The sequence below is a fragment of the Cygnus atratus genome, chromosome 10 (assembly GCF_013377495.2).
Source record: "Cygnus atratus isolate AKBS03 ecotype Queensland, Australia chromosome 10, CAtr_DNAZoo_HiC_assembly, whole genome shotgun sequence".
Lineage (NCBI taxonomy): Eukaryota > Metazoa > Chordata > Aves > Anseriformes > Anatidae > Cygnus > Cygnus atratus.
In genome coordinates this window covers 10,542,071-10,567,512 of record NC_066371.1, presented here as the reverse complement: position 1 = coordinate 10,567,512, position 25,442 = coordinate 10,542,071, and the positions used below count along the sequence as shown (strand labels likewise).

Genomic DNA, 25,442 nt, shown 5'->3' with positions numbered 1-25,442 from the left:
TACATCTCCCAGAGCGCTTCGCGCAAAGGGGGGACGCCATTTTCTTGCACGCCGTGCGGTGGCCGGTGGTTGGGACTACGCGTCCCGGCGTGCACCGCGGCGGTGGCTGAGGCGAGGCGTGAGGCGGGGTCTGCCTGAGGCGGGGTCGGGCGCAGCGCGGTGATAGCGGCGGCTCCTGCGGCTCGTCCCAGGGCGCTGCCCGCTCAGGGAACGGCCCCAAGATGTCGAGGAACGTAAGTTTGGCCCTGCCGCCGCCCCTTCTCGCTCTGGGGGCTCCTTCGGCTGCCCCGGGGTGGTTCGCGGCCAGCCCCTGCAGCCCCCGCACCGCAGAGGGTGTAACCCCCGCTGTCATCCTTTAACGCCGCACCAGCGAGGGTGGCGATGCCAGATTTGTGTTGATAGCCCTCTTTGGTGCCCGAGCAGCTGGCGCTTGCCACTGGCGAAGTAAAGCATAACGTGTTATTTATAGCTGTGTTGTAGCTGGTGTGGAATCTGGGAGCATTACTCAATTTCTCATGGCCCGAGTGCGGGGTGTGATCACCAAGTTGGGAACGCTGGGACTGACTGAAGGAGGCCTGGAGGGATGGGCTGAACAACTGTTAAAGCAATCGTTTTCTCCGTCAGGTTTAAGTTTGCTTATTGACTGCATTTCTGGTATAAAAAGCATGACGTGGTATTTAATAAGAGTGGGCAAGTTCAGGCCCAAGGCAAGAGGTACCACTTTGCAGAGTAACAGTTTTTACAAAACTACAGAACTCATTTTGGAACAGAATGCCTTCCCCTTTCACACTGATACTACATTTTTGGTTTATCTCCAACAGTTCTCTGACACAGGCAGCAAAAAAGAACATGTTAAAATCACAAGTGAGGCCAAACCGGGGTTCCTGGAGAGGCTCAGCGAGACCTCTGGAGGCATGTTGATGGGACTTGTGACATTTATTCTGTCTTTCTACCTTCTTTTTACCAATGAAGTAAGTGAAGTCCTGTCAGTCTTTATACGCTGCTTTAACATGTCATAGCCAAGTTGACATTCAACTGGTTTGGCATGTATAGACTCGCTGAAATTGTCATGCTAAAGTTTTAATACTGCATCCATGAAAAGAGAGCAGTATGTCTGGAGAGTCTGGTGCTTGTGCTTGGGATGTAACAAAAGTGAAATCACAGGGCCACAGATGTTCTTTCTATAGAACAGAGCGCGACAGAGATGTAGGATGTGTGTGGTGGGAGGTAAGATCCAAAACCTATGAGGTGGTGGGGAAACAGCCTATATACAGTGTTATTGAAAGAGGCTTGTATGAGACAGTCACATTCCATTCATCTCCCTTCTTGAGATAACACAGGGTCCTCATTTCTAGTGCTGTTACAATTTCGTTAAAGGAATTCATATTCCATGTTGCAAAAGTGAGGGTGTTAATTATTCTCAGTGCTACTTTGTCTTGGTTTTAGATTTTAAAAGTGATTAAAGTAAACAAGGAATTCTTATACCCTACCCTTGCAAACGTGCATGATTTTGGCAGTTTTGAAGTGAGGTATTAGACCTTCACTTAGGTGAATTTTCACCTAACACTTTCTTTCGTACCTCAACAAGAGGAAAAGGAACTACTCCCAGTTTCAGTGACTGTGCAGGAAAAAAAAATAAGTAGTCGAGTAGTTATACAAGCCTTTGGAAAAAGGATTATAACTAACATAATTTTTTGCAGTCATTCAAGAACAATAAGGTAAGAGATGAAGAGCAATAATTTTAGACCTTTGTAATAATAAACTATGTGTGTTTGTGTAGTTAAGTCAGTGTTAATTGTCCTGCTGCATGGGTAAGAAGTACTGCACCAAACTGTCAGATGTGGAGAAAGAGAGTGAAGGATTACAAGTGGGTTTTGAGAGCATGCCTTGAGTCTGAATGTAGGAGTCCCAAGGGTCTGCAAATTGCTTGTCTGCTAACCTTTTTCACAAAATACTGCAACATCTTTGTTTCTCTACAACTTGATTTTGTTTTTCTTGATTACAGGGACGAGCTTTGAGGACAGCCAAATCTCTTGATGAGGGACTTTCTCTTGTGATTCCTCTTGATAACATTCACAGTGTGTCTCAGCAGAATGAGGGGAGACTAGTGCACTTAGCTGGCGCTCTGAGCACATCAAAGGTAAATACAACCAGCATCTTGAAGATAGGAGAATTTCAAGCTTGGAGGGAAGAAATCTTTGCTGCCAATTAAAACTGATATCCAGGCAGAAAACAAGTAGCTTCTCTCCTCTCCTGTAAGAATTACGTGCTACCATCCGAGCAATAGTTCTTGGCCAAAATCAGGGAGGTGCTATACAGCACCAGTCTTCATTCTCCTAAGCAACATGCTGTGTTTACCCTTCCACTAACTTGAAGGATAATTTCAGTTTCCTTTTGCATAAGGAACCTGTTGTACATTCATGGCATTGTAAAGTGTTTATGCTTTTACAATACAGGTGGGATGGAGATGCTACCTCATGTGTTTAAGGTACCTAATTCAGTTGTGAACTTGTTAAAGGTTATTGAATGAAAGAGGCTGTGTGGTGAGAAGGCAGCACTGATGCATCATGTTGCTCCTTTGGCCATGCAGAAGTAACGAACTGGAGAAGCTTTGATCCTCTATTTTATCTTCTGGGACTTTTGCACATTGTTGCTTTGTTTAGAAACACGGTTTTCTTTCAATTCATGTTTTCTAAAGGATGAACTTTACCTTTGCTCTAGCAAACTAATAAAAGTATAGTAGTAATATAGTAATAAAAGTAATCAGTAATAAAAGTATAGTGTTTGAATTTGTGAAGTACAGCATTTATACTGACTTTTTTTTTTCTTTATATTTGATATAGCCTTTGTTTGATCCCAGCTATGGGCTGACAATCCACGCTGTCAAGCTTAAGCGCACAGTGGAAATGTACCAGTGGGTAGAATATGAAGATTCTAGGTCAGTGAAAGAAACTTTTAAAAGTTGTTTATGAATATGTTGTCTTAACAGGATCCCATTAACAAATACTCTCTTTCTTTTCTTTTCCCGCTCACAAAGCCAAAAAAAAAAGCCACCTACCAACCAGCCACACAACTGAACTCTGTCAGGAGAGTTCTGGAATTCTTGGGGTGTTTCATGGAGTCACTTTAATTTCCTTAGAGATGTCAGGTTTTGTAGATGGCTGATGTTGCAGAATTTGCATTTGATAAAATCAAGGCTTTTTATAAAATGTTTCCACTTCCTGATTTAGTATAGCTTTGTATGGGGTTTCTTGACCTCTGTGCTGTGGCTGTGGCTTTTTGTTTTCATTATTGTTGTCCTGTTCTGGGCTTCTTCAGAAACCATTGATTTTTGGTCATATGTGTTTTCAGCAGAATTAAAAAATCTTTAACAATTTATGGAAAAAATATAAAACACTCCTGTTTTTCCCAAAGGCCCAGTTGATTGCTAACCTTTCTAACGTTCCTGAAGCTTCTCTAATGTATTGATGTTCTTTCTGACTGTTAGGAATTCCATAGTTCCACCCCCGTAATATTCCCTGCCTGCTAGTTGATTAGCCAAATCAAAACTGTTATTCCTGAATATTTGGTCCTGATTTTTTTTTTTTCAATAAAACTTTAAAATCCTTTTTTTTTCCCCTGTGATTGCTAAACCTTTCCTTCTGTTCTTTAAAACTTGAGCATAGACCATGAAGCCAACTCTTTTATCTTTTCTTTGCAGGGAATATGAAGAAAATGGTGAGATTAAGAAAGAAACAAAGTATACATACAGTAAGTTGATAAACACATGTGCTGTTAGCAAGCAACTACTACAGAATATCTGAGTCTTGTCTTGGAAATCCCAGTGTTTGGAAGAGCATCTAGGGATAGGATGTGTGCTCCAGTGGTAGGACCCGTAGGGTCCTTGGTGATGGGAGACGGGCAGAGCTGGGAGCACAGTGCGTTCAGAGCTACTTCTGAGATTGCTGTTCCAAAGTGTTGTAATTAGGCATATGTCCGGTGTGAGCAGAAGAGAACAGACAGGGAAGAACAGTGTAAAGGCAGGATGTTGAGAGTCTGTTTAGGTGTTGATACTAGCTAATAAAAACCACCACCACCTTCTGATGTGTGCTGTAGTTTTTGCCAAGTATTTTTTTTTTTGGTAGGAGCAGAAGTGGGAGGATCATTCTGATCTACCCAGTGGCAAAAATAATACTATTGAGTCATTGTGTATCTGGGGATGAGTCTCTCTGCTTCATTTACTCCCAGTTAAAGCACGTGGATACGTAACGTGGGGGTGCGGTTTCTGGGTGTGATCACAAAAATTTCCCAGCTCACTGTAGCATGGGGCTGTGCAGCATGGAGATCTGTAAGGAGCAAAGTTAGTGGTGGGTGTGAGCTATTAAAAATGGCAATTTAAAAACAAAACGAAACAAAAACAAAAAACTGTGCTCTCAAGATTGCTGGATTCTGTCCAGTAAAAGTTGGTATTTTTCTAGATCCTGGTGGGTTGTCTTTGTCTGGCAGCCAAGGGCCTAGATAGCTGATTGCTCGTTTACCCTGCAGCCAGATTTGGGGAGAGAATAGGAAAAATAAGAACAAGAGAGTTTGTGGAGTCAAAGACAGGGAGATCACTTGCCATTGTGGACAGAACAGGTTTGGTTTGTGGAAAACTAACTTAATATATTGTCAGTTAAATAAAATACATAATTACTGATTTGGGTATTGGGGAAACACCTTTGCTCCCACCCTTTTCCAGGCTCAAGTTCACTCCAGATTCCTCTCCCGTCTAACCCCCTACTCTGCTCTGGGGATGCGGGGAGCCTGCTGTAGCCCAAATGAAGGCAGAGTTATGCATTTTTGACAGTGGCAGCTACAGGTTCCAACTCTATCTTGTTTGACTGCGCTGATATCTGCTAGTTCCAGCAGAGCTCACAGCCTTTCCTTGCAAAACCACTTTGATCCCAAAGAGTGGAGCTAGGACTCAAAGTCTGATCAGGGAAGATGCCAACAGCAAAGCTCCCACTGAGTGAAGATGAGTTAGTTTTATCTCTAAAATCCTCTTCTCTAAGCCCTTCCATTCATTGCTAATGTGTTAGGAGGCTGGATTTAAGTATCATTACAGACTATCACATTTTGTCTCTTGATGTAAAAAGTATTACTGTGAGTGTAATTATGTAACTTAGAACTGATTGATTGAGAGGTGTCTTCAGTAACTAAGATCTCAGTGGCAATTCTTTCCATCTTCTCAACCTTCGTATCATTTTCTTTAGATACTGAATGGAAATCTGAAGTTGTGAACAGCAGGAATTTTGATCGAGAAATTGGACACAAAAACCCCAGGTAATTTATCACCTAGCACAGTCTCTCTAGATTCTGTCAATGTATGCGATCAAAGATGAGAGCTTCATGACACAGCAAAGTAGATGGAAAGTGTTTGTCTTTTTCTATTTGGGAGAATTTAGGCACAGATAGATAGCAGTTTAAAGCTGCCTGGTGGAACCAGCATTATGCTACTCATGTCCAGCCATGGCTGGACATCAGGCTGTTATTGTACCTCTGGACCATGTGGTTTCCATGTGGGAGAACTTGAATGGGTTTCTTTCGGGCTTTTATTGTCTGTTAGTGTAGGCTATTACTAGTTCTTTCTTCTCTCACAAATAGAGTGAGAATAGCAGGCATCCCATGAGCTTGCCATACCACTTGCTTGCTGTTCTTTTAAGCTAGCGTGTATGAGCTCAGGCATATTTGTGGCAATTGCTTTTATATAATCAGTTTTGTATTTCTCTCATCTGCAACATTGTAATTACACTGCAGTGTGCCATTTTTAACACTAAGTTTTAACTTGCTTGTCATTCTTACAGCACCTGCTAGGTTCCTTAGGATGCAGGATACCATCTGGCAAAAATAAATAAATAAAAAAAATGTATAAGTGACAAATACAGCCAAAGGAATAGGAGAACCAGGATTTGAATAAAACTTACAACTCTGCCTAATCTCCAGAGCTTTCTTTTGGCCCTATGGGCTCATCCAAATAAACTGCCCTTTATTTGGAAATACTACGTTAGGAAGGAAAATGAAGACATACATGTTTTTAATTATGAATCCCATGTAACGTAGACCTGTTTAGATGAGAATGGAAAAAGGATGCATAGATGACATACCTGCTTTGTCTCTTGTCCCCATGCATGCTTTTTTGTTAACGAACGTTCAGTGAGCATTCTCCAGTAAATGCACTTGAGAGTAGGGAATATTTGATTGGTGCTATTGGAGTACATCATTTAAAAAGTGCTGCAACTTTGAATGCTTCATCTGAGTGTACAAACCAAGGAGTCTGAGTGTAACTGTGGTGGATCCTTGCCTGAAACAGCACTATGTGTGCAGACGTGATGAACTTTAGAATACATACTTGGCATTAATGAGACTTTTGAGTGTGTACAGCATGTATTCTTCCTTTCATCCATCCATCTTACTGTTTATGCAGCTGAATGGATTTTATTTTCAAAAACGTTTATTTATTGCCGAGGAGAATCCAGTAGGGCCACTTATGAAAATGAAGTCAAGTCTGTAATTAAAGGTTTACAGAACTGGGAATTTATTTAACTTGGCCATGATATAGAAGTACCTTTATCTGGAGAAGGTTTATGATCTATGTTTCTTAATTTAGCAAATAAGATTTAATAACTTCCAGCAGAAGCTAAGTAAATTCAGGCTAGAAATAAAGTGCATTTAGACGTGTAGTTAAACATTGCAGGTATTCATCTCGGAATGTGATTAATCATTGTCACTTGAAACATAGGGTCAGCACAGAAAAAAAATGATGAATTCCTATGGTGTGGATGGAAGGTTAGGCCAGGTGATGAGACAGTCATACCTTGCTTTAACTTACCCTAGCGGTTCCAACGCTATGAAGTCAGGACAGTTTCTCAATGGATTTGTTCTCACATATGTCAGCTATTTAGCTCATTGAGTTTCTCCTGATGTTTGATACAGTACCTTTTATGTGTTTTATATTACATACTGCAAATCAAGAATTTGATCATAATTCTGGAACTGATCAGGGACTCTTTCTGTTCCCCAGTGCCATGGCTGTGGAGTCTTTCACTGCCGTTTCTCCTAATGTTCAGGTTGGAAGCTTTGTCCTTTCCAAAGGTAAGAATTGCTTTGTACTGACTTCGTGTCTTCTGTTAGCAGCAGACTTCAGTTCTTTCTGCAATGGCAGTCATTTCAAATGAAGCCAGGAGGCCAGCCTGCAAACTGGCTGTTAGACACCAGACCTGAGCTTGTTTCTTTATTCTGCTTAGGTCTTGTGGATAAGATTGATGACTTCAAGCAGTTGAGCTTGTCAAACCTTGAGGATCCACATGCTGATGTTACCCGGGGAGGAGATTATTTTTACCACAGCGAGAACCCCAGGCGTCCAGAAGTAAGATGAGAAAAAAACTAAAGCAGAAATTGCTATAATGTGAAAAAGAAAGCTGGGGTATGTCCCATTTCTATTTCAACATGTAGAACTTGGGGTACAGAGTACCACATAGGACAATACCGTTAGTACAGTCCTTCAGTGAGAGTGATTGTCTTGAAGAAAGCTTCTGATTCTGCTTGCATCTTCTCTGTTTGTTTGTTTGCTTGTTTTTTGTCTAGCATGCTTTTAGATAGAATGGCATGGGATGGTGTTGGGAGGTAGGTTCCACCTGTGCCTTGCTATACTGAACTGAGTACAAAGAAGTAGCTTGTTCTCAGCTTGTGCTGCTTGCCCTCCTCTGAAAAAAGATTAAATGACAAGGGACAAACATAGGATCTCTTTGGTGTTAATGTGTTCATGCAGCTAGATCAGAGGGGATGTTGCAAAGCAGCGTTTGAGCTATCACATTTTGGCTATCAGCTAGGTCTCAAAAAAGTGCAGCTTAGAATTCCTACAGGATATCCTCTGGCTTGACATAAATGCTTAAGAAAAGTGATGATACAGAAAGAGCGTTCCCATGCACAGTTTCTTTTCTGTGATTTTCCTTTGTAAAGAAATCTTTCTCTGTTGATTTGAAATATTCTCCTTATTTGTAGGTGGGAGATCTTCGTGTCTCATTCTTCTATGCAGGTCTGAGTGGAGATGACCCCCATTTGGGCTCAGCTGAGAAGGTGGGTCTTCAGCTGCTTGAGAATTTTGCAAATTCTGTCCCTAACTCTGTAACCAGTAAAATTATTTCTCTTTCTTCCAAGGTGACTGTGATTGCTCGCCAGAAAGGTGATCAACTTGTTCCATATCACACCAAGTCTGGAGTTGTCCTGCAGATTCTCTACCCTGGGGATCTGTCCGTGGAGGTAAGATACCACAGTGTACAAGTGAAGGGTTAAAATTACAGATGGTAGTGCAGAAGCAGCAATGGAATAAGCTCTCATTCTCCCGCAGGCCTGTTCTAGAGGAGGAGATAGCTGATGTAAACATTGGCTTTTCTCCATGCTTTATCTAGGGCAAAGCGTTACAGCCTGTGTTTGCCTTCCTGCTTTCTGCATGTTCTTTGTGTTGCAACTAAATGCTGTGCTTCACCTGCTAGCAGTATATAATCTGACTATAGTTATTCCTACTTTTTCCATTTTAAGAAGAAGCTGTAGCTAAACTGTAGTTAAAAAAAAAAAAAAAGTCCCCTTGTAATGCTACTGAACATCGTTTGCTCTAAGGACTGTTCCTGTGCCTTCTCATTTTGCTTTTATTTTCTCTCTGGTAGCTTCCCACTTACACACACACAAACACATGCTTTTGAAAAGGTCACATGCAAAAACAGTACAAATCAGGCTTTAATTAAATAAACCGTAGGAGCTATCCTTTCTTCAGCCTCTCTAAACAGGGAGTTAAGGCTTGCTTGAAATGTTTATTGCTCTTCTGGCTGAGAAAGAACCTTCAGGCGGTGCATAATGCTCCAATAAATCCTGCATGCTCCAGCAATTTGGTGATTCATTTACTACTTTTAGTAGGTTGGTTTCCATTAATGATTGTTTTATGCCCTGCCGCAAAAATCCCAGATGTCAGGAATTTACAGGAGCTTCCAAAAGCAGTTAAAGCGTTTGTTTTGAGTTGAAAGAGTAGCAGTAGAATCAGCTCTCTGCTGTGAGCTCTGAATCTTCATCAAGTAGAATTTTAGTTCATTGGAAGCGAACTTATTAAAAATGAATAAATTCTAAAGTATTTGTACATACAAGTAGTCAATCAGTCATACGTGTGTCTTTCCCTATGAGTGTTGTATTATTTCTTAGCCATCTGCATGTGTAGGTTCTATAGAGGGAGAGGGGCACACAATCCATTTTGAAAAAATCTTTCTTGGAATTCTTGCAAATAGATGTTTTGCTTTGCTTGGTGAAATATACACATATCTTTTATCTTTTCTTCTCTGCATACTATTTTTTTTTTCTTTCATGCAGTTTTCCTTCATTGCCTTTTCTCTCTTCCTGCAAAGATACTGAAACTAAATCTTTCATGTTACATGTACTTACTTGTGCCCTGTTTTCCACAGTAATGTTCAGTGTATCCATTTGCACCAAAACCTGTGCGCTCTCTCTCTCTCTCTCTCTTTGGTTATAGAGAGTGTCAGAGGGTGCTTATTTAGCTGTCTTAATTTAGAAAAATAGAGGCTTCCCGTGTGCTGCCCTTTGAAATCTCTTGTAGTGTGCTGGGATATTACTGCCAAAAAAAAGGCCATAAAGAACGAACTGCAAAGTATCTTCTACAGGAGAACTTGAACCCCTAAAATACTCTGACTTGTTCAGAATGCACTGGAAAGAGTTGGATCTCAAAGGAAGTTGAGAAACAGGCTGCATGTAATGGCATTTGTTTTCAGGAGGTGTTTCAGAAAGAGCACGAGAGTAACACCATGAAGACTTGGGCCCTCCGTGCGGCTGGCTGGCTGGCTATGTTTGTAGGCATCAACCTAATGACCCGAATTGTGTATACTTTGGGTAAGTTTGTGACAGAAAGCTAAAATGACTTAGAAATAGGATCATAATCCACAGAGCGTCCTCTCTTGCTCAGATGTGCAATTAATTAATTTGGAGGCCAGGAAGAATCTTGTTTGATCTTAGATTGGATTCAGTGTGAAAGTCCCTGTAAACAATTGCGGATAAACAGGATTCCAGCACCAGATGGATACTTTGTGAAGATAAATAAACAAACAGGTATCTCTTTGCCAGTCTCAGGAGATCCCAGCCCAGTGCTTACCAAAATTAGAAGCCAAAGCACAAGCTGGGCTGGTTCTTTCAAGTCTTGCTGTGGCTGCTGCAATCCAATTTCTTTCTATACCCATATACAGGTGGTCTCCCAACAAGTCTTAATTAGCAGTTTTATAATAAATTGTCTTGTTATTCTACGCTACTGTGAGCACAGCAAAGAAGTTTTGGTTCATCCTTTTAACTTAGAAGAATGTTGGAATAAACACAGAACAGGAGGATGGTGCCTCTAACTTGCATAAACTTCAAACATCAAAGCTATCATTCGCTTTGATAAACTTTGATACTCCTTATTTATTTATTTATTTACATGTCCATACACATACAACTGGAAGGATTATTTTTGCCAGAAATTCCTTTTTAGCTTGCATATTATTGCAATGCCTTATTATTGCATTGCCTTAGACTTGTTCCATAGCTGCAAGGCTGTCTGTCTACACTGCCTCTTAAGCATTGGACAAGACTTCAGACTTAATTTTGCATGACTTCCTGTCTGAACAGATGAGGATGCCATTGTCTTAGATGTTTAGCTGTTGCTTATTTATCAAATGCCTGGAGGATACTTTGCTGAAATGCCTTTTCCAGTGCCCTTGATAATAATTTGAGTCTTCCTTTTGATCGCAATTGTTTATGTGCGGATCCTAGGCATGAATAAGAGTTGCTTGTAAATGATAATCTTGTCAACTACTTTATCCCGTTTAATTCTTTCTGCAGTGGACTGGTTTCCTGTTGTGAGAGATCTGGTTAACATTGGATTAAAAGCTTTTGCCTTCTGCGTAGCCAGTTCGTTGTCACTCTTGACTATCTCCATTGGCTGGCTCTTCTACCGCCCTCTCTGGGCTTTGCTGATTGGATTGCTCTCTGTAGTTCCAATTGTGGTTGCAAAATCCCATGTTCCACCAAAGAAGCATCAGTGAGAAAGAAGCTCTCGGGTTCTGCACTGAATCCTGGCTAGAAACTCTTCAAGTGCATTTCTGTTCCAGTTACTGCAGCATGCTTACAGCACATCGTGGTTCAGCAGTATGCACCAGCAGCCGGGGAGGGCCATTCATAAATGTATTATCTATGGAAAAGATGACTGTAGCATGCTATTTGTAGGAAGTCAGTGATACTGACTTCAGGAAAAAAGCATTTTGGAGCATCTGTGTTCATTATAAGTCAGAGAAAAAGCAGATACTATCGTCCACCATTTATTAATTCCCCCTGAACTGGCAAATCCTTACCAACAGGTGGGGCACTGTGTGTATTATGGAGAAAGTGCCAGCTTCATCACATGGTCTGGGATCTGAAATCCTTGGGAAAAACGTGTTCGTACCTGTCTCTGACAATCCATCCCTCTGCTGCCTTTTCTGATTTGTACAGTCACGTGCGCTTCTTTGGCTAATGTATTTGGAAGTGCATCGTTAAAGGAAAAACAACTTTTGTCAAAATATTTTTGTAAAATATATTCTTTTGGACTCAGTATTTTTAAAGTAACTTGAAACCTTGAGTGTCCAGGTTAGCCATGCTCTAAGACAGGGAAGATTTGCCAGAAAGCAGTGATTTTCCTCAACTTCTTTTAAAAGTCTCTGAAGCTGTTCTTGGTTAAGCACCCAAAATGGTAGTGTTACATAAAAACTTCAAATTGCACTTCTTTAAGGGGATACTCAGAGGTCACTCACCTTTAACTTTAAAAATAAAACCTGCTGCCTTGAAACAAAACTGCTTAATAATCAAATATATATTCTTTATAATATTTGGTGTGTTTTGCTATACATACTGTTTTTTTCTTGAATTTCACTTAGCAAGGACAATGAAAATGCTCCATGAAATTAAGTCATGAAAACATTTCTGCCTGATTAGCTTTCATAGACTTAGTAGCTTAAACGTTGCGCTATCATTATATCATAAGAACACTTTTCTTGTAGTGTTGCCATGCTTACAGGTTCCTGTTGTAACTGGTACTTGAGACTGTATTCCCCCATACCAAAAGGATTTAACTTGAATATACATTAAAGCAAATGTTTCCTATAAATGGTACCAAAATAGAGATCTGATTTATAAATCACAAACATTTTGAGAAGTAGGAATTACCTTATTAGCCTTAATTATTTTCATTCTTCTTTCTGGTATTTTAATGTTGTCAATTCAGTCTCATGTCTCTGAAAGCAGTGGTAGCGAGTGGAAGGTTATAGGAAGTGCACGTAGTCTCATGCATGTTGCTGACATGCCTTGGTGATCCCAGGCAGTCTCTATCTGCTGCCGTCTGATCAAATGAGAAATTGCACTTTGCTGGGGAGAAAAACAAACGCTGGACTGCTGTTTTACTGATGATGCAGGAAGCTAACCAGTATTACTATATTAGAGACGAAGATATAATTTTCTACAGAAGTGCTGAGCTTTTGTACGTTTAATAAAATACAGTTTTCAGAAGGTTGGTCTGCGGGCTTCTTTTTTGTTACCTTTAAGCATGGCACACTTTGTGTGCAGAAGTTGCGTCCAGGTAGATGGAAGATTAGTTTGTGGCTTCCAGGTGAGCTAGTTTTTCTACTGTTGGTGAAGATAAATGTTCAACTGGGTTTTGTATCTTGGGAAACAAGTTCCAGATAATCTCGCAGCTGTTACCTGGTCCATATATATATGATAAGGCTGATTCCAGACTACCCTGGTTTTACTCCCCATCACGTACTACTTAAGTAACAGAGTTTCCTTGCCTCCATCGGATCATTTAAGGAGTATGATGGTTCTACTTGACTGGATTCAACATCTTTTATTTTTAAAGAGATTGGGGGTTTACATACGTACTCAACATCTTAAAATACTTTTCATCTTATATATTTGTGTGCCCACAGGAGTAAGGGAAAATACAGTAAGATTCCTTTCACAGAAACAAACTTGGTGTTTCCCAGGATAGACATTTGGGGGTAGCCAAAGCTTGCTTTCAAAGTATGTATGCAAACATTTCTATAGAAATGATGGAAGCAATATTTTTCTTGCCTTACCAAAAATCTGACAACGTGTACCTATCTGTCAATAATTGTTCCTTTCTGCTTTGCTCTCCCTTAAGTTGTGTTTACTCTCTCATTTTTTGCATGCTTAGTTTAGGAGCTGGCTCCCTTTGTAGCTGAGTAGTGTCCTGCCTTGTGCAGTCATTTTGTCTCTCTTTCCCCACTGACTGTATATAATGACTGGACTCACAACTTCATGTATTTAAGTATCCTGAGTTAAGAAGTGCTGAGTCACTTCGGTACTACTGGTATCGGCTCCTAGTTTAAGCAGATGAAAAATTACTGATGCCAGGCGGAGCTGGACTTGAATCCTTGCATTCAAAGTACTCGTCTCAGGGTGTACCTTCCTCCATACCCACACAATGATTAACACAAAACATACTATGGGCTCGAGTCCACTGCAATGGTAATACTTCATGCAAGACAGAGACTTTTTTGTGAAGTCATGTTTTTGTTTTAGAACTCAGTAGCAAAAACTAAAACTCAGAATGAGTATTGCAGTTCTGCAACATCCTGGGACCTGATGGGTGATGTTTAGAAATAGTACTCTTACAGTGCTCTTTGTCTCGTAAGAATCCTTCCAGCTGCTGCCAGAAGGGAGGAGTAACAGACAGCATTAGTCTGTTTTAATACTTTATTTTGTTCTACAAATACAGTACAAAAATAGATTTTTTAGAAACATAATTAAATGAAAACCATTCTCTTGCATTTTAAAGTCTTCCTCTGTAACAGCATCCAGCAATAAGTAGACTATTTCCCTCTTTAAAAGTAGAGACAGTGTCAGTTTAATTTGGTTTTAAAGATACTGCAAAAGACAGATCAGTATTTCTATTTCAAAACTGCAGGAAAAGCTTGTATAGATTTAACATTCCTCTCGTAACGTTTTTTAAATGCTTAAGTACTAGATAACATTTTTAAAAAGCTCCCTGGTTTCACTGAATTTCTTTTCTGACAACACTGCCAGATTTACACATTTTTTTCCAGAACAATACCAAACAGTCTTGATAAAACAAAACTGAAACATGTATACATTTTAAATGACTTAAGATGACATATTTAACCTTAAGTTTGAAACAAGGACACAGCTTCTTCCTTCTAATGAACAAGATTTCGGAAAGTAAAGGAAGGCTGAAGACGATAGGCTGAAAAGCCAAAGCTGAGTTTTCACAAAAGGCACATGTGTTCTTCACAAAGTAAGTTTCTGGATTCCTCTAAATCTTGATTGCATGTTTCATTACACCTTAGAGGAAGTATTTCCCCCTCTGTGATGATGAGACAGACAGTGAGACTAGAATTCAACGTCACTACTGATTTGGATAAAGTATGAATTGAAAGTATTGAAGTGGATATTAGCAGCGTCTTGGCCAGCTCACCACAGACTCTTAAATAGCAGCTGCATGCTTTAATTCTGGGCAAGTAGGAAAAATGGAAAGGAGAAAAATGGGAAGAGACAGTGCTAATGAAAGAAATGCCTCAGAAAATTGATTTATTACAGTGCTGAGTGGTACTTACAAAAGAGAACAAAAAAGACCAACTTCATATAGATAGAGATCTTAGAAGGTCCAACTCTGCATCTGCTTCTCCTAAGTCCAAGGATAAAGGGATGAACTTAATCATCCACAACAGCAAAAGACATTCCTGATGCTGAATTAGGTTGGTCCCTGACAGCTCAGAAACACAAGTGCACAGAAGACTAAGAAGTTCTTAACTGGCATAGGATATATTTATTGTGACAGTTCTGTTCTTGCATCTGGAAATGGTAAAGAAATGCTTGTTCTGATCACAGTTTCTCAAAAGGAAACAACTGTGCTGCCTCTCCCTTTTTTTCTCGCTTGCTCTTTTTAGTTGTCTGCTCTTCCTTCTGCTTCTCTACCTGGCGATTTTGGGGCCAAGAAATTGCCACATCCCGTCCTGCAGTCCCTGAACTTGGACCTCCTTCTTCATCAGAGGAGAATCCAGCTCCTTTCTCTGTCTCAGGTGCAGACGGCTCAGTCTGAAAAAAAAAAAAAAAAAAAAAAAAAAAGACCATGAAAATGGAAAAGGAAGCTCTAGGAATCACTTGTAACTACCCCTTTTCTAAAAAGGCTCATTTTCTGTCACAGTGGCTCTCGTTGCCATTACAGAAGTTGGCTGCCCTGGTCTGGGCTTCTCACCCAAAGCAGTGTGTTTCTATTTCTGAATGTCAAGCATTCTTTCAACTCAAGCAAGTGTTTTAGGTCACAGAAGAATAAAAATTAACCATCTTTAAAAAGATCATGCTTTTCACCTTTCTCAACAGGGAAAAGGATTAAGACACATCTGATTTCATACCAAAAAGCAGCCCACTGACGTTCTTATAGCTATATACTTGGCTTAGAGGAAGAAATTTAGGAAGGAGGTATATCACAACAAAAGAGCAGTATAAAAATAACAATGCTTTGGGGAAACAGTTGTCTCTTGTTAAACAATACTTAATCTTTCATGGACATGACTATTGGATTTCTGGTGTAGATTTTTTTTAACTAGTTGTTAGTCAAATATTAACAGGAAAGAAAGATTTTTGAGCAATTACATTCTGAAGTTCTACGCTCTACTGCTAGAAAAATAACGCACTGGAAGTACTGGAAAAAACGTCTCTCTGTAGAGAAATATCGTCCTGAAAAAGAAAATAACAGAAATGCAGAATACCTTGATGGAATAGCGTTGCTTCAGTCTCTCTCTGATGAGAAGTCCTTTTGTCAGCAACTTCCAATTCCCCAGAGCTCTCTTCTCACGCTTCTGTGTGGTATTAGTATTGAAAAGAAAAAAATTACTATTTCAAGTTCCAATGTATTTACATTGGCAGAAAATAGAAGTTTGAAGACTTTTAAATGGCAATTAGAAAAACAACACACCACCAACTTAAATGCATCACATTAAAAGATTATAGGCTGGTAGGATTCTTAGGAGTGCGATGTATTGGTGTCTGCTTATCTGCTAACCATATGAATTACTGTCACTTTCTAATGTGTGCACTCACTGTGTAAAATACACTGGAGCTTCCTCAAAAAGTTTAACCTCATACATGTATTCCTCACTTCCATTTCCCAGGAGCCATGGAAAACTGTTCCAACGTATGCACTATTTCAGATATCACTACACGTTTGTATTGTTTCCCACTGCAGTGCAGACAGCAAGCCCCAGGTAAGGCACTTGGGGGATGCAATTATCCTCTTACCATCATAGAGCTGGGTCTGCTGCTTACATAGCCTACCTTTTATTGTCCACAGCTTAAATTGAATTTAACAGTAAGGAGGCTGCAAAAATAGTTCTCACCTCCTTCTCCTTCTTTTCTATTTCTGCTTGTTCATTCTCCCAGGCAGCAATGAGCACCTCTTTATATTCTTCACAAACAACGTAGCCATCAGTACTAGGAAGGAGAACAGAATCCTCTGTCAGCTACTAGAAGAAAAAAAAAAAAAGGAGCAAATGCCTGCTGACCCAGCCAAACTGAAAGCTGCTGAATACTGACAGAACTGACTAAGCTGTCTCATGGGATCTAAATGCGTAATTCGTCAGCTATCCTCCCCACACAAGTGCAGACCCTTTAAGCATATAAAGTCACTTCTGCACGCCAGGGCCATTAACTCTACTACCACAGCTAGCACAAAAGAGGAGGACATGTCCTTAGCACAGGGGATACAACTTCTGCAGAAAATCAAAATTCCTCAGCTGCAACAAAGCACCTTTACGTACACTGGGTGCGAGTAGCCACCATGAAAATCAAATCCTGTGATTGCTTGAGCACAGTCAATGTCCAGCTTCCGTGCCAATCTGTTCAGGTTGGGGAGTCTGAGCTGCACACAGCCAACAGGTAACATGGATGGCAAGAAGAGATAGACGTTTCCATATTCATTCCGAGGAACCTGTTATTGCAAAATTAAAGAGAAATGACGCTCCTGCCCTCTGGAAAGAGGTGAAAATCCCCGCTGCAATTCAAGGTCTCTCCTCTATTGCTGACCTTCTACATTCCACTCCAGTACCATAATCATATTCACATGAAAAGGCACAAGTCTAGATTTTAGCTGCATGGTTATCTCCTAGTTATGTTCACCAACCAGGCCTTGTTACTCTGGCTGTAATGCACAGAATTAGCAAAACAAAGATGGGGTAGGTAAATTGGATCAACTAAATTAGAAAGTCAGCAGCCTTTCATTACTCGGACTCAGGAATGAAAGGCCTCGATAAAACTTTCACCATTCTCTCGTGGGTACAGTTACTTCAGAACAATAAGCCTGAGTCCAGATGTTGTTGACTGATCTCACCTTTGAAACATACAACTTCCGGAAAAATAAAGCCCACAGCTTCATACAAAACAATTCCTTTAACACCAGCCCCCTGCCTTCCTAGCTACCTTTCCATCCACTGCTATAGGTGGCTGGTACTCCTCTGTCTGCCAGCGACCAAACAGTGCCAGGTCCTCTTTGTCCCGGTTTGCAGGCTCTGCAAGGCGTGCCTTCCTTGCCTGGTTGGAATATCCCTTCACCATCTGTGCAAATACAATGATCAAACTTGTAACACCACAAAAACAAGCTGACAGTGATTTCAGATTTTCCTGGGACAAAGGAAAAGGCATCAGAAAGAAGAAATGCCTACTTCCTTTCTTCAGTATCTATTGCTTATAATGATAACTCATGGCTCCTGTATGGTACAGGGAGCTAGATTCCTAAGTTTATATGGAAGAGGATGAAAAGGGTGCAGTTCTTCTAGACACCCTTGGCATGGGAAGAACAGACAGCTGCGCTTTGTTTTTCAACAGGCCCAGTAGGTGGACAGATTCACTGTGCTGCTATGACATGCAAGCAAGTAAGAAATCTATGTCTGCCAACAGAAAGAAGGCAAAAACAAAACAAAGTTTGAACTTTAGAGGGCAGACATTGCACAGGAGGAAGCCAAACCCTCTTACCTTGTAAGGTACTTCTCCAATCCTCACCACTCGAGCCTGCTTTAGCCAAGTGTCCTTGGAGTGGAGCGTGTGTACACAATCTCTAAAAAGGCCAAGAGAAAGCAATCATTTCTATTGGAGACTTGCAAACCGATATTCACGTGCTAGGAATGGTAAAAAAAAAAAAAAAAGCTGTATCTAAGTGGTATGCAAACGCTGTCTGAGTTGCTAAATGTCTCACCCTATCCATGTATGTGGCCTGAGACTATTGTTGATGCCACTGCGGTCTTAATACCAATTAGCTCTTTAATTTATTACAGAGATCACAGACACACTCCACTCACCTGGAGTAGACAGCCTCTCCCCTGCAGTACCCTAGGATAGCAGCTGACTCAGGATAGATTGCCTGATACTTCAAGAGATGCCTCTTCAGTGCATAAAGAGGGTGGTTCTTGTACTCTCCAATTGCTGTTGGTAGAGGTTGATCTTGAAGCTTAACTTGAAACTGTAGGAATTATGCAAAAAAAGAGTGATTTTGCAGCTCTCTTGAATCAGCCTTTTAAAAAATAATAATGATTATAGTCTGTATCAAAGGAAAAAAACACCAGAAACTTTATCAGGTGAACCAATGGACCAAAGCACTCCCGTTGCAAATAGATGTGTACTCAGATCTACGTATCCTAGACTCTCTCCAAGAAGGGTAATGCTAGGCTATACAGAAACCCATGCTGGTACGTTTTCAGAATGAGCTGTCCAATACTTTTGTTATCCACATTCCTCTTAACAGCCTCCATTTGATTATTATTTGAATTGTATCATTGTATATTCCCTTTAAAACATGAATATTTCAAGTTCAAATAGAAACTTCCTTCCCCGTGGAACCATTACTTATGATTTTTACCTGAATGAGAATCCAAGGACTGAACTCTTGGTATTAAAAGTCCTGAAAAAAATGATTATCATTTACCTCCCTTTCCTCCTTCTCGTCTCTTTCCACAAAGGGACTTCTATATGGCTGCAGCGTGTCCTCCCACCACTCAGGGTCCACACGGTTCTTCCTCGTTGTGGTCATCCACACTGGGTCATATCTTTGCGTCACATCCTTGACGCTCCCATCGTTGTCAAATCCCACAACGTAGTAAAGTGGCTTTGTGGAATATGTGAAGCACTGCTGGGGCTGGCCAACACTGCCATGAACACAGTCCACACACACCCACTTGTCCTCACGCTCAAGGAAAACCTCTAGCCACTGGTCTGTGCCAACCACTTTCCTTACCACCTGCTGCCCATCATCCTCATCACTAGAAATTATTTTGTTCCTCTTTCTCGGTGCCTGAGGCAATGCTGGAGCTGTGCTTTTGACTGGTCTGGGCTCAACTCCAGAACAATTTTTGGATTGCTTTGATTCTGAAGTCTCAGTTTTGGGGCTTTTGATAGATGTTAGCTTTGATTTCTGGGAGCCCAATGACCTTCTCTGCTTTTTAGATACGGTTTCAAAATCCGCATCAGAGAGATCGCTCTCCTCCTCTGAAATCTCGAAGTCAGAAACACTGCCCTCATCACTTCCACTCTCTTCTTTGTAACACACTTTGGAGGCCACTCGTCTCCTGCGATCATTCTTGGGCCTGACGGGCACATCTTTTTCCCCTAAACCACTCTCCTCATTACTAATTTCCTTCTGCTCCTGGCTGCCTGAAGTCAGCTTTGACTTGTGTGTCCTTTTGGTCCGAGCAGTTCTGGGTTTCTCTGGCTCCTTGTTGTCTTCTTCACTCCCTGAGGATTTCTCATCCTTCTTCGCTTTTTTGCAGGGGCATTTTTTTGCCACGGCTTTGGGTGTTGTGCCAGAGCTTTCCCGCCCTTCAGAGGTACTGCTGAGTGACTGCCTCTTGGATGAGCCTTTTCCCTGCAAGAAAGAGGCTAGGTCACTTTTACCATAGCTAACAACACGCAGGGGAAAAAAATAAAAAAAAATAAAAAAATAAGAAGATAATACTGAGATCAGCATGAAGTAAATAAAGACCAAAGGCATGGTCAATTTGCATATCTTAGGGACTTGAAAACTTCAGGCGGATGGACAAAGAGAGGTGTACTCCAGCAGCATTTGCTGTCTAAGTTTTAAAGAAATGTTCATCAACTGAAAAATGAGAAAACATACAAAATACTTCGCTTAAAAAAATATGAGTTTTGTTTGTTTGTTTTTTAAAAGGAGAAACCTCAAGACTAAGGGTTTGTATCTTCTGCACGACAGACAGAACATTGTTACCATCCTGGTTCATGCAGTAAGTGATTCACTTCAAGCTGCAACAGCCAGACAGCTTTTTCACTCCTTTTGGGGAGTGACTGATTAGGGAATTCTACACTTTTCTACAAACCCTATGAAAATTACCTTTGCTGTTGTCTCCTTGAGAGGAATAGGCTGAAGAGACAGCACAAGGCGACACAGTAGTTGTAATGCTCGGAGAATAATTAAGAATATCTGCAAAAGGAAAAATAAAGCATGTTTAACCTTTCTTTAAGGTATATGAAAAAAATCTCAAAACTCTTTTACAGCTCACAAACCATTTTCATTCCTAGCTTTTACCCAGCACTGTAGACACTGACGCAGACATGCAGGTAGCCCAGCTGCTATAGTATCAAAGCACTGCACAGTTGTCTTTGGCTCTTATTTATGGTACAACAGTGACAGAGGCACTGCTGTGAACTCACAGATAAATAGCCAAGAGGCTAGATGACCCATCCTCCTGGAGTACACGTGGTGAGTTACCGTAGTCCCATCTACAGTGTCAGCCTCCTGTTCTTGAGGCAAACTGAGTAAGATGACTCTAAATTCTCCTTCCCAAAGGTGGCTGAGGCCAACAACACACCATCGGCTGAACCCAGCAGAAACACCAACTATTCAGAAAATGGCATTACAGTCACAACTGAGTGCTAACAGCTGTAACCCAGCACCTGCTTTCCTGCATGGGACTTCTAAGTGCCTAAGCCAGGCTTGCTTTGTCTTTACCTCCTGTCCCAGGAAGTGGCATCTCTATTTACACAGCAGGGTTGCAGAGACCACAATAACTGCTTTGCGACACAGAAGCTGCAACATCCCATTTATCAGCAACAGGGCAAAGCTGCAAGCCACACGTCTGCAAAGCAGCACCTCTTTCAGTTCTTTCTTAGGCACAGTTCATACTGAAGAACTTAATCACAAAACGACTCCAGACGAAAATACAACAGAAAGAAAAAAGCAGGGAATACTCTAAATCACCAACTTGTTTTCTCCAAATCCTCAAACACCACCTTGTTTGCAATGATCTAGCATCCAAATTCAGCGACCAACCCTGCAGTTCCAAGTCACTTACATGAACCAACTCTTCATTGTCTCGTGCAGCATAGATGGCAAAGCGCCTCTCCAAGGTTGACTGAAGGGACTCTCCTTTTTCAGTGGAAAGCTCATCATTGACAGTGAAGGTTCCAATAAACCTGAAATGTTGAGACACCTATTTATGGTCGACTGTTGTGCGTATATTCTTACAATTCATAGTTCATCCTTTCCTTCTTCACAAAGGACAGCCTCTCACTCTTGTATTTCAAATCAAAAAATCAGTGAAAATTTTTAATTACATTTACCCCTTTCCCTGAACCCTGATTCTACATTCTATATGATAGCAGGACTAGGAGAGAGTGTTTTACCATTTCACCAAGTTGGAAAGGTAGAGAATGTCCACTTGGCCTGCAGGCACTTTTGTGAAGTGTGTGGGGATGATGGACAGACCAATGGCATGAAGATCTGGCTGGCTGCAGATCCTGTTCCTATAGAAACCATTCGCTAATAAACACAAGAGGTGAACCTGAGAGAAGAAAGTTTCTATAGTGAGTTCAAACAAGATTTTCTTTGCTGAAACTACTGTCCATGGTTAAAAACGAAGATGCCTCTACTGCTCCTTTTGACAGAGACAGGCAACTACAAACAGGGTGGACACAGGACTGTCACCTGATCACCATCATAATAGAGTAAAGCCTTGAAGTTCCTGTCAGTGTCTCCTGCTCATTTGACCGACAGTTTAACATGAATAGAATGAGCAGATACACACAATGGAGAAACACATCCCCTACTCACATCTGTTTTCATTTAGAAATTTAATAATGGATGAATAGAAACATGGATGTTTCTAACTTACAGTTCAGGAGAAGTCCAGTGAGCATTTGTCTGGACTACAGCCTTTTTTTTTTTTTCTCTTCTAGCCAAGACCCCAAATTATTTTGATCAAAAATTACTTTCTTCCTCATTACGGACCAGTTCACAGATCTTACACTCATTTTTTTCTCTGCCAGGTTTCTTTGTGACCAATACCTTATGTGTGTCCTCACGAACCTCCTTGCTGAAACGTTTCATCATTCTCCGAAGATAGCTCTCAAACTCAGCTTTCCTTTTTTCTCTGCATAAGATTACAGAAGAAATGGATGTTGTAGTTTTCTATGGATCTGCCTTTCTAGACTCATGAGATGCCCTCCACTGCCTTCCCTGTTCTTACCCTCTCTCTCTTTTCTTACGTTGTTCTGGCGTTTCAATCTCTATCTCAACCGGATTGCTTGGCAGCGCCACTGACGAAAGAACAGCAGCTTCTTCTAATTTATCTGTGACAGGTTCCTGGAGTTCTGGAAAAAAAAAAAACAACAAAACACAAAACAAAATATTACTAAATAATACGCAAATGTGGAGTACTTGCCATAAGGAGGACTGACAATGGGTAAAACCCCACCCACTCCGCCTCATGTGTTCAAACAACCTACAAAGAGAATGTCCCCAGTAATTACCAGTTCCTGGATCTTCTGTAACACAGCGTCTACTCAGCTTTTTCAAGTAACTGGGGGTTGCTAGTCAACTGCCACTGAGGAATCAGCTCAGCACAGTCTAATGACAAGTGACTGCAACAAGCAAATTTAATCAGGAGAAAGCTGAATGAAGCAGATACCACCCAAAGAGTACTTGTAGAGTACCGAAAAAACCACCAAAGAAACAACAACAACAAAAACACAACTGACTTCACTTTAGAAGGCATAAATCTATAGCAGCAAATTATGAAGATTATGATCATCATGATTCTTACAGGTTGTTGGTAGAAACCTCATTGAACAGCTCAGTTGATTGCATCTCCATTTTTCTTTACAAGGAAGTCAAGAGTTTTGAATCTTCAGACCAATTCATTCTTTGCTTCTCGCAGTATTAGACAACGCTAACAGCTAAGAAAGTGCTATACATGGTAGCATAACCCTAACATACACCAAAAAATTGTCAAATTCAAAGCTTTACCTTCAAGTCAGTTGTCTGTTTTATTCCTACTTTGGAATCATTCTAGAAGTATTGTGAGATATGACCTTTTAATATAGAACATACATGGCACATGGAACATACTCTGTACACTTAGAGTATATATTTACCTGAATCCAAATGAGAAATGGCTCAAAAATCAAATTACAAAAAGACCCATTGTGTACAAGAATATTTACTGCTTAAAACAAATAAACATGCAATTGTTACCTTCCACATCCTCCCATTCATCTTCACTGTCATCATCATTGTCGTCATTGTCGTCAGTATTGTCTTCATCCATCTCTTTTTTAACAGGAGATTCTCTCTTCAACTTTGTCTCCCTCTGAGGGGTCTTCAGTGAGTCACTATTAAAATTACCAAAACGGTTTTAGCATCACAAAGTTCAGGTGCTTGTTTATTTAAAAAAAATATAAAAAGAAAACATTTAAAATGGGGAAATAAATGAAGCATGACCTCTACATCAGTAACAACAGATGCAAAGGTTTTGAATATTTGACACGTAAACCACAGATGTCGTCTCAGAAAAGCAAGCAATCTTTGCCATAAATAACTACAGGCTCATTGGGCAACATTTTTTCAGTGCAAACTTAAATCTTGGTTCTGCGAGGCTGTTTAGGAAGAAAGATGCTTGAACCTAAAAGAAAGTCCCATCCTTTGTAACAGCTTGTATAAATGAGTTCTTGGAGAATTCGTTCACTGAATAATTTGTCCTTACCAAACCTCCAAAGCGTATTGGGATTGGAACTGTTTCTGTCTCACTACACTAATACCGAAGGATCTGGTTGGCCAGTGAAGTGAGACCAGTTTCATTTCTTCTCATTGATACATTCCCTATAGAAATCACTGCAAAACCATGCTAATGTTGTATTTGGATTTCTAAAAAAACACAGAGGAAGTATATGTTTAAAAAGTTTCTGCTCATCATCCTAAACCCTAATCTCAGGGCTATATTTCTATTCATGGTAGATTCTATAAAACCTCCCTTGTCCTATGTAAAAAATAGAACAAATAAAATAACATCATATATTTAAACCATTGTTTTGAAAAGGCTCAGATATTTGCTTCCCATACAGACGGTCTTCCTCAAGACTGATTCTGCAATCAGTCAGACAGTACGTCTGTTAAAGTGTGTGGCACAAATAAACTAAACTGAACTTTCAGCCTAAAGCAATCTACTTACATGCATATTTGCAGCAAAAGGCCCTAAAAAAAACAAAAAAAAAACAACCAACAACCAGAAACAGAGAGCTCCTCTATACCCTAATGATGAATAATAAGTAAACTTACCTGCAGGTTTGCTCTTTGCTATGATTTCCTTTATTTTCCGTGATTTTTTTATTTTCTTTTGCTAGCAATTTTACCCCTTTTTGTTTTGAAGGTTTACTTGCTGACTTGGAAACTCCAGGATCAGAGTCTTCTTTCTTCTTTGTAGCTGGAACTTTGGGTTTGTTCTTCTTTATACTAGGCTTCTTCTCTTCAAAATCATCTGCATCGGATAGAAGAAAAGAAGGTATGTCAAAGGATAAAATCTCATCTTCATAGCAATCAGAAAAAATACCTCCACAGACTTTGTTAGAAGCAAATTATCCACTAGTTACAAAAGAAAGCAAACACTCAAAATGAAGAGCGCATCGTCGTTTCGTAGTAAATACGCAAGAACTGAACAACAGCTACAGGAACGTACTCGTAACAACGCGGTGAACAAGAAGTACACAGAGTTTCCTGCGGTCCTACCAGTGGGGTCAGCTGAAGAACAAGCCCCCTACTTACCCACGCAGCTTATCCCTCTTCCAATCCCACATAACGGCCCCTGTCCCTCCTCGCAGCCAGCCGAGCCCCAGCGCTGCGCTACGGGCGAGTGCCGCCCCCCTGCCCCCCGACACCGCACCCACCTTCCTCCTCCTCCTCCTCCTCCTTCTTCACCTCGGCCCTCGGTCCGCCGGGGCGCTTCTTGCTGGCGGCTGCCGCCGGGATGGAAGCTTTGCGTTTCCTCGCCATGGCGCTACGGCGGCAGCGGACACCCAGCCCGCCCCACGGCCCGCCCCACTGGAGGGGAAGG

At 40.8% G+C, this 25,442-nt stretch overlaps 2 protein-coding genes across 5 annotated transcripts; one reads left to right on the top strand and one right to left on the bottom strand.

Moving 5' to 3' along the window:
* Positions 1-21: 21 nt before the first annotated feature.
* On the top strand, positions 22-12,585 carry TMEM43 (transmembrane protein 43). Of its 2 annotated transcripts, XM_035546591.1 has the most exons (12): positions 22-233; positions 822-971; positions 2,006-2,140; positions 2,844-2,938; positions 3,701-3,750; positions 5,232-5,301; positions 7,040-7,110; positions 7,263-7,384; positions 8,020-8,094; positions 8,176-8,277; positions 9,789-9,906; positions 10,888-12,585. In XM_035546591.1, the coding sequence occupies exons 1-12, from the start codon at positions 222-224 to the stop codon at positions 11,088-11,090; spliced, it is 1,203 nt and encodes a 400-aa protein (XP_035402484.1). In that variant the 5' UTR covers positions 22-221; the 3' UTR covers positions 11,091-12,585. The 2 variants fall into 2 exon arrangements, with proteins under 2 accessions (XP_035402484.1, XP_035402483.1); XM_035546590.2 differs by having other exon boundaries at positions 80-233; positions 8,020-8,277.
* A 1,208-nt stretch (positions 12,586-13,793) lies between these two features.
* XPC (XPC complex subunit, DNA damage recognition and repair factor) lies at positions 13,794-25,440 on the bottom strand. Of its 3 annotated transcripts, none has more exons than XM_035546596.2 (16): positions 25,276-25,440; positions 24,671-24,869; positions 23,591-23,727; positions 22,584-22,707; positions 22,403-22,487; positions 21,742-21,899; positions 21,411-21,531; positions 20,450-20,539; positions 19,031-19,966; positions 18,408-18,568; positions 18,085-18,166; positions 17,533-17,667; positions 16,875-17,044; positions 16,455-16,548; positions 15,828-15,917; positions 13,794-15,153 (listed from the first exon to the last, which is right to left on the bottom strand). In XM_035546596.2, exons 1-16 carry the CDS (start codon positions 25,379-25,381, stop codon positions 14,941-14,943), a joined length of 2,901 nt encoding a protein of 966 aa, XP_035402489.1. In that variant the 5' UTR covers positions 25,382-25,440; the 3' UTR covers positions 13,794-14,940. The 3 variants fall into 3 exon arrangements, with proteins under 3 accessions (XP_035402489.1, XP_050568664.1, XP_050568665.1); XM_050712707.1 differs by having other exon boundaries at positions 25,307-25,405; XM_050712708.1 differs by lacking the exons at positions 13,794-15,153; positions 15,828-15,917 and having other exon boundaries at positions 16,455-16,580; positions 25,276-25,425.
* Between the last annotated feature and the right edge of the window lie 2 nt (positions 25,441-25,442).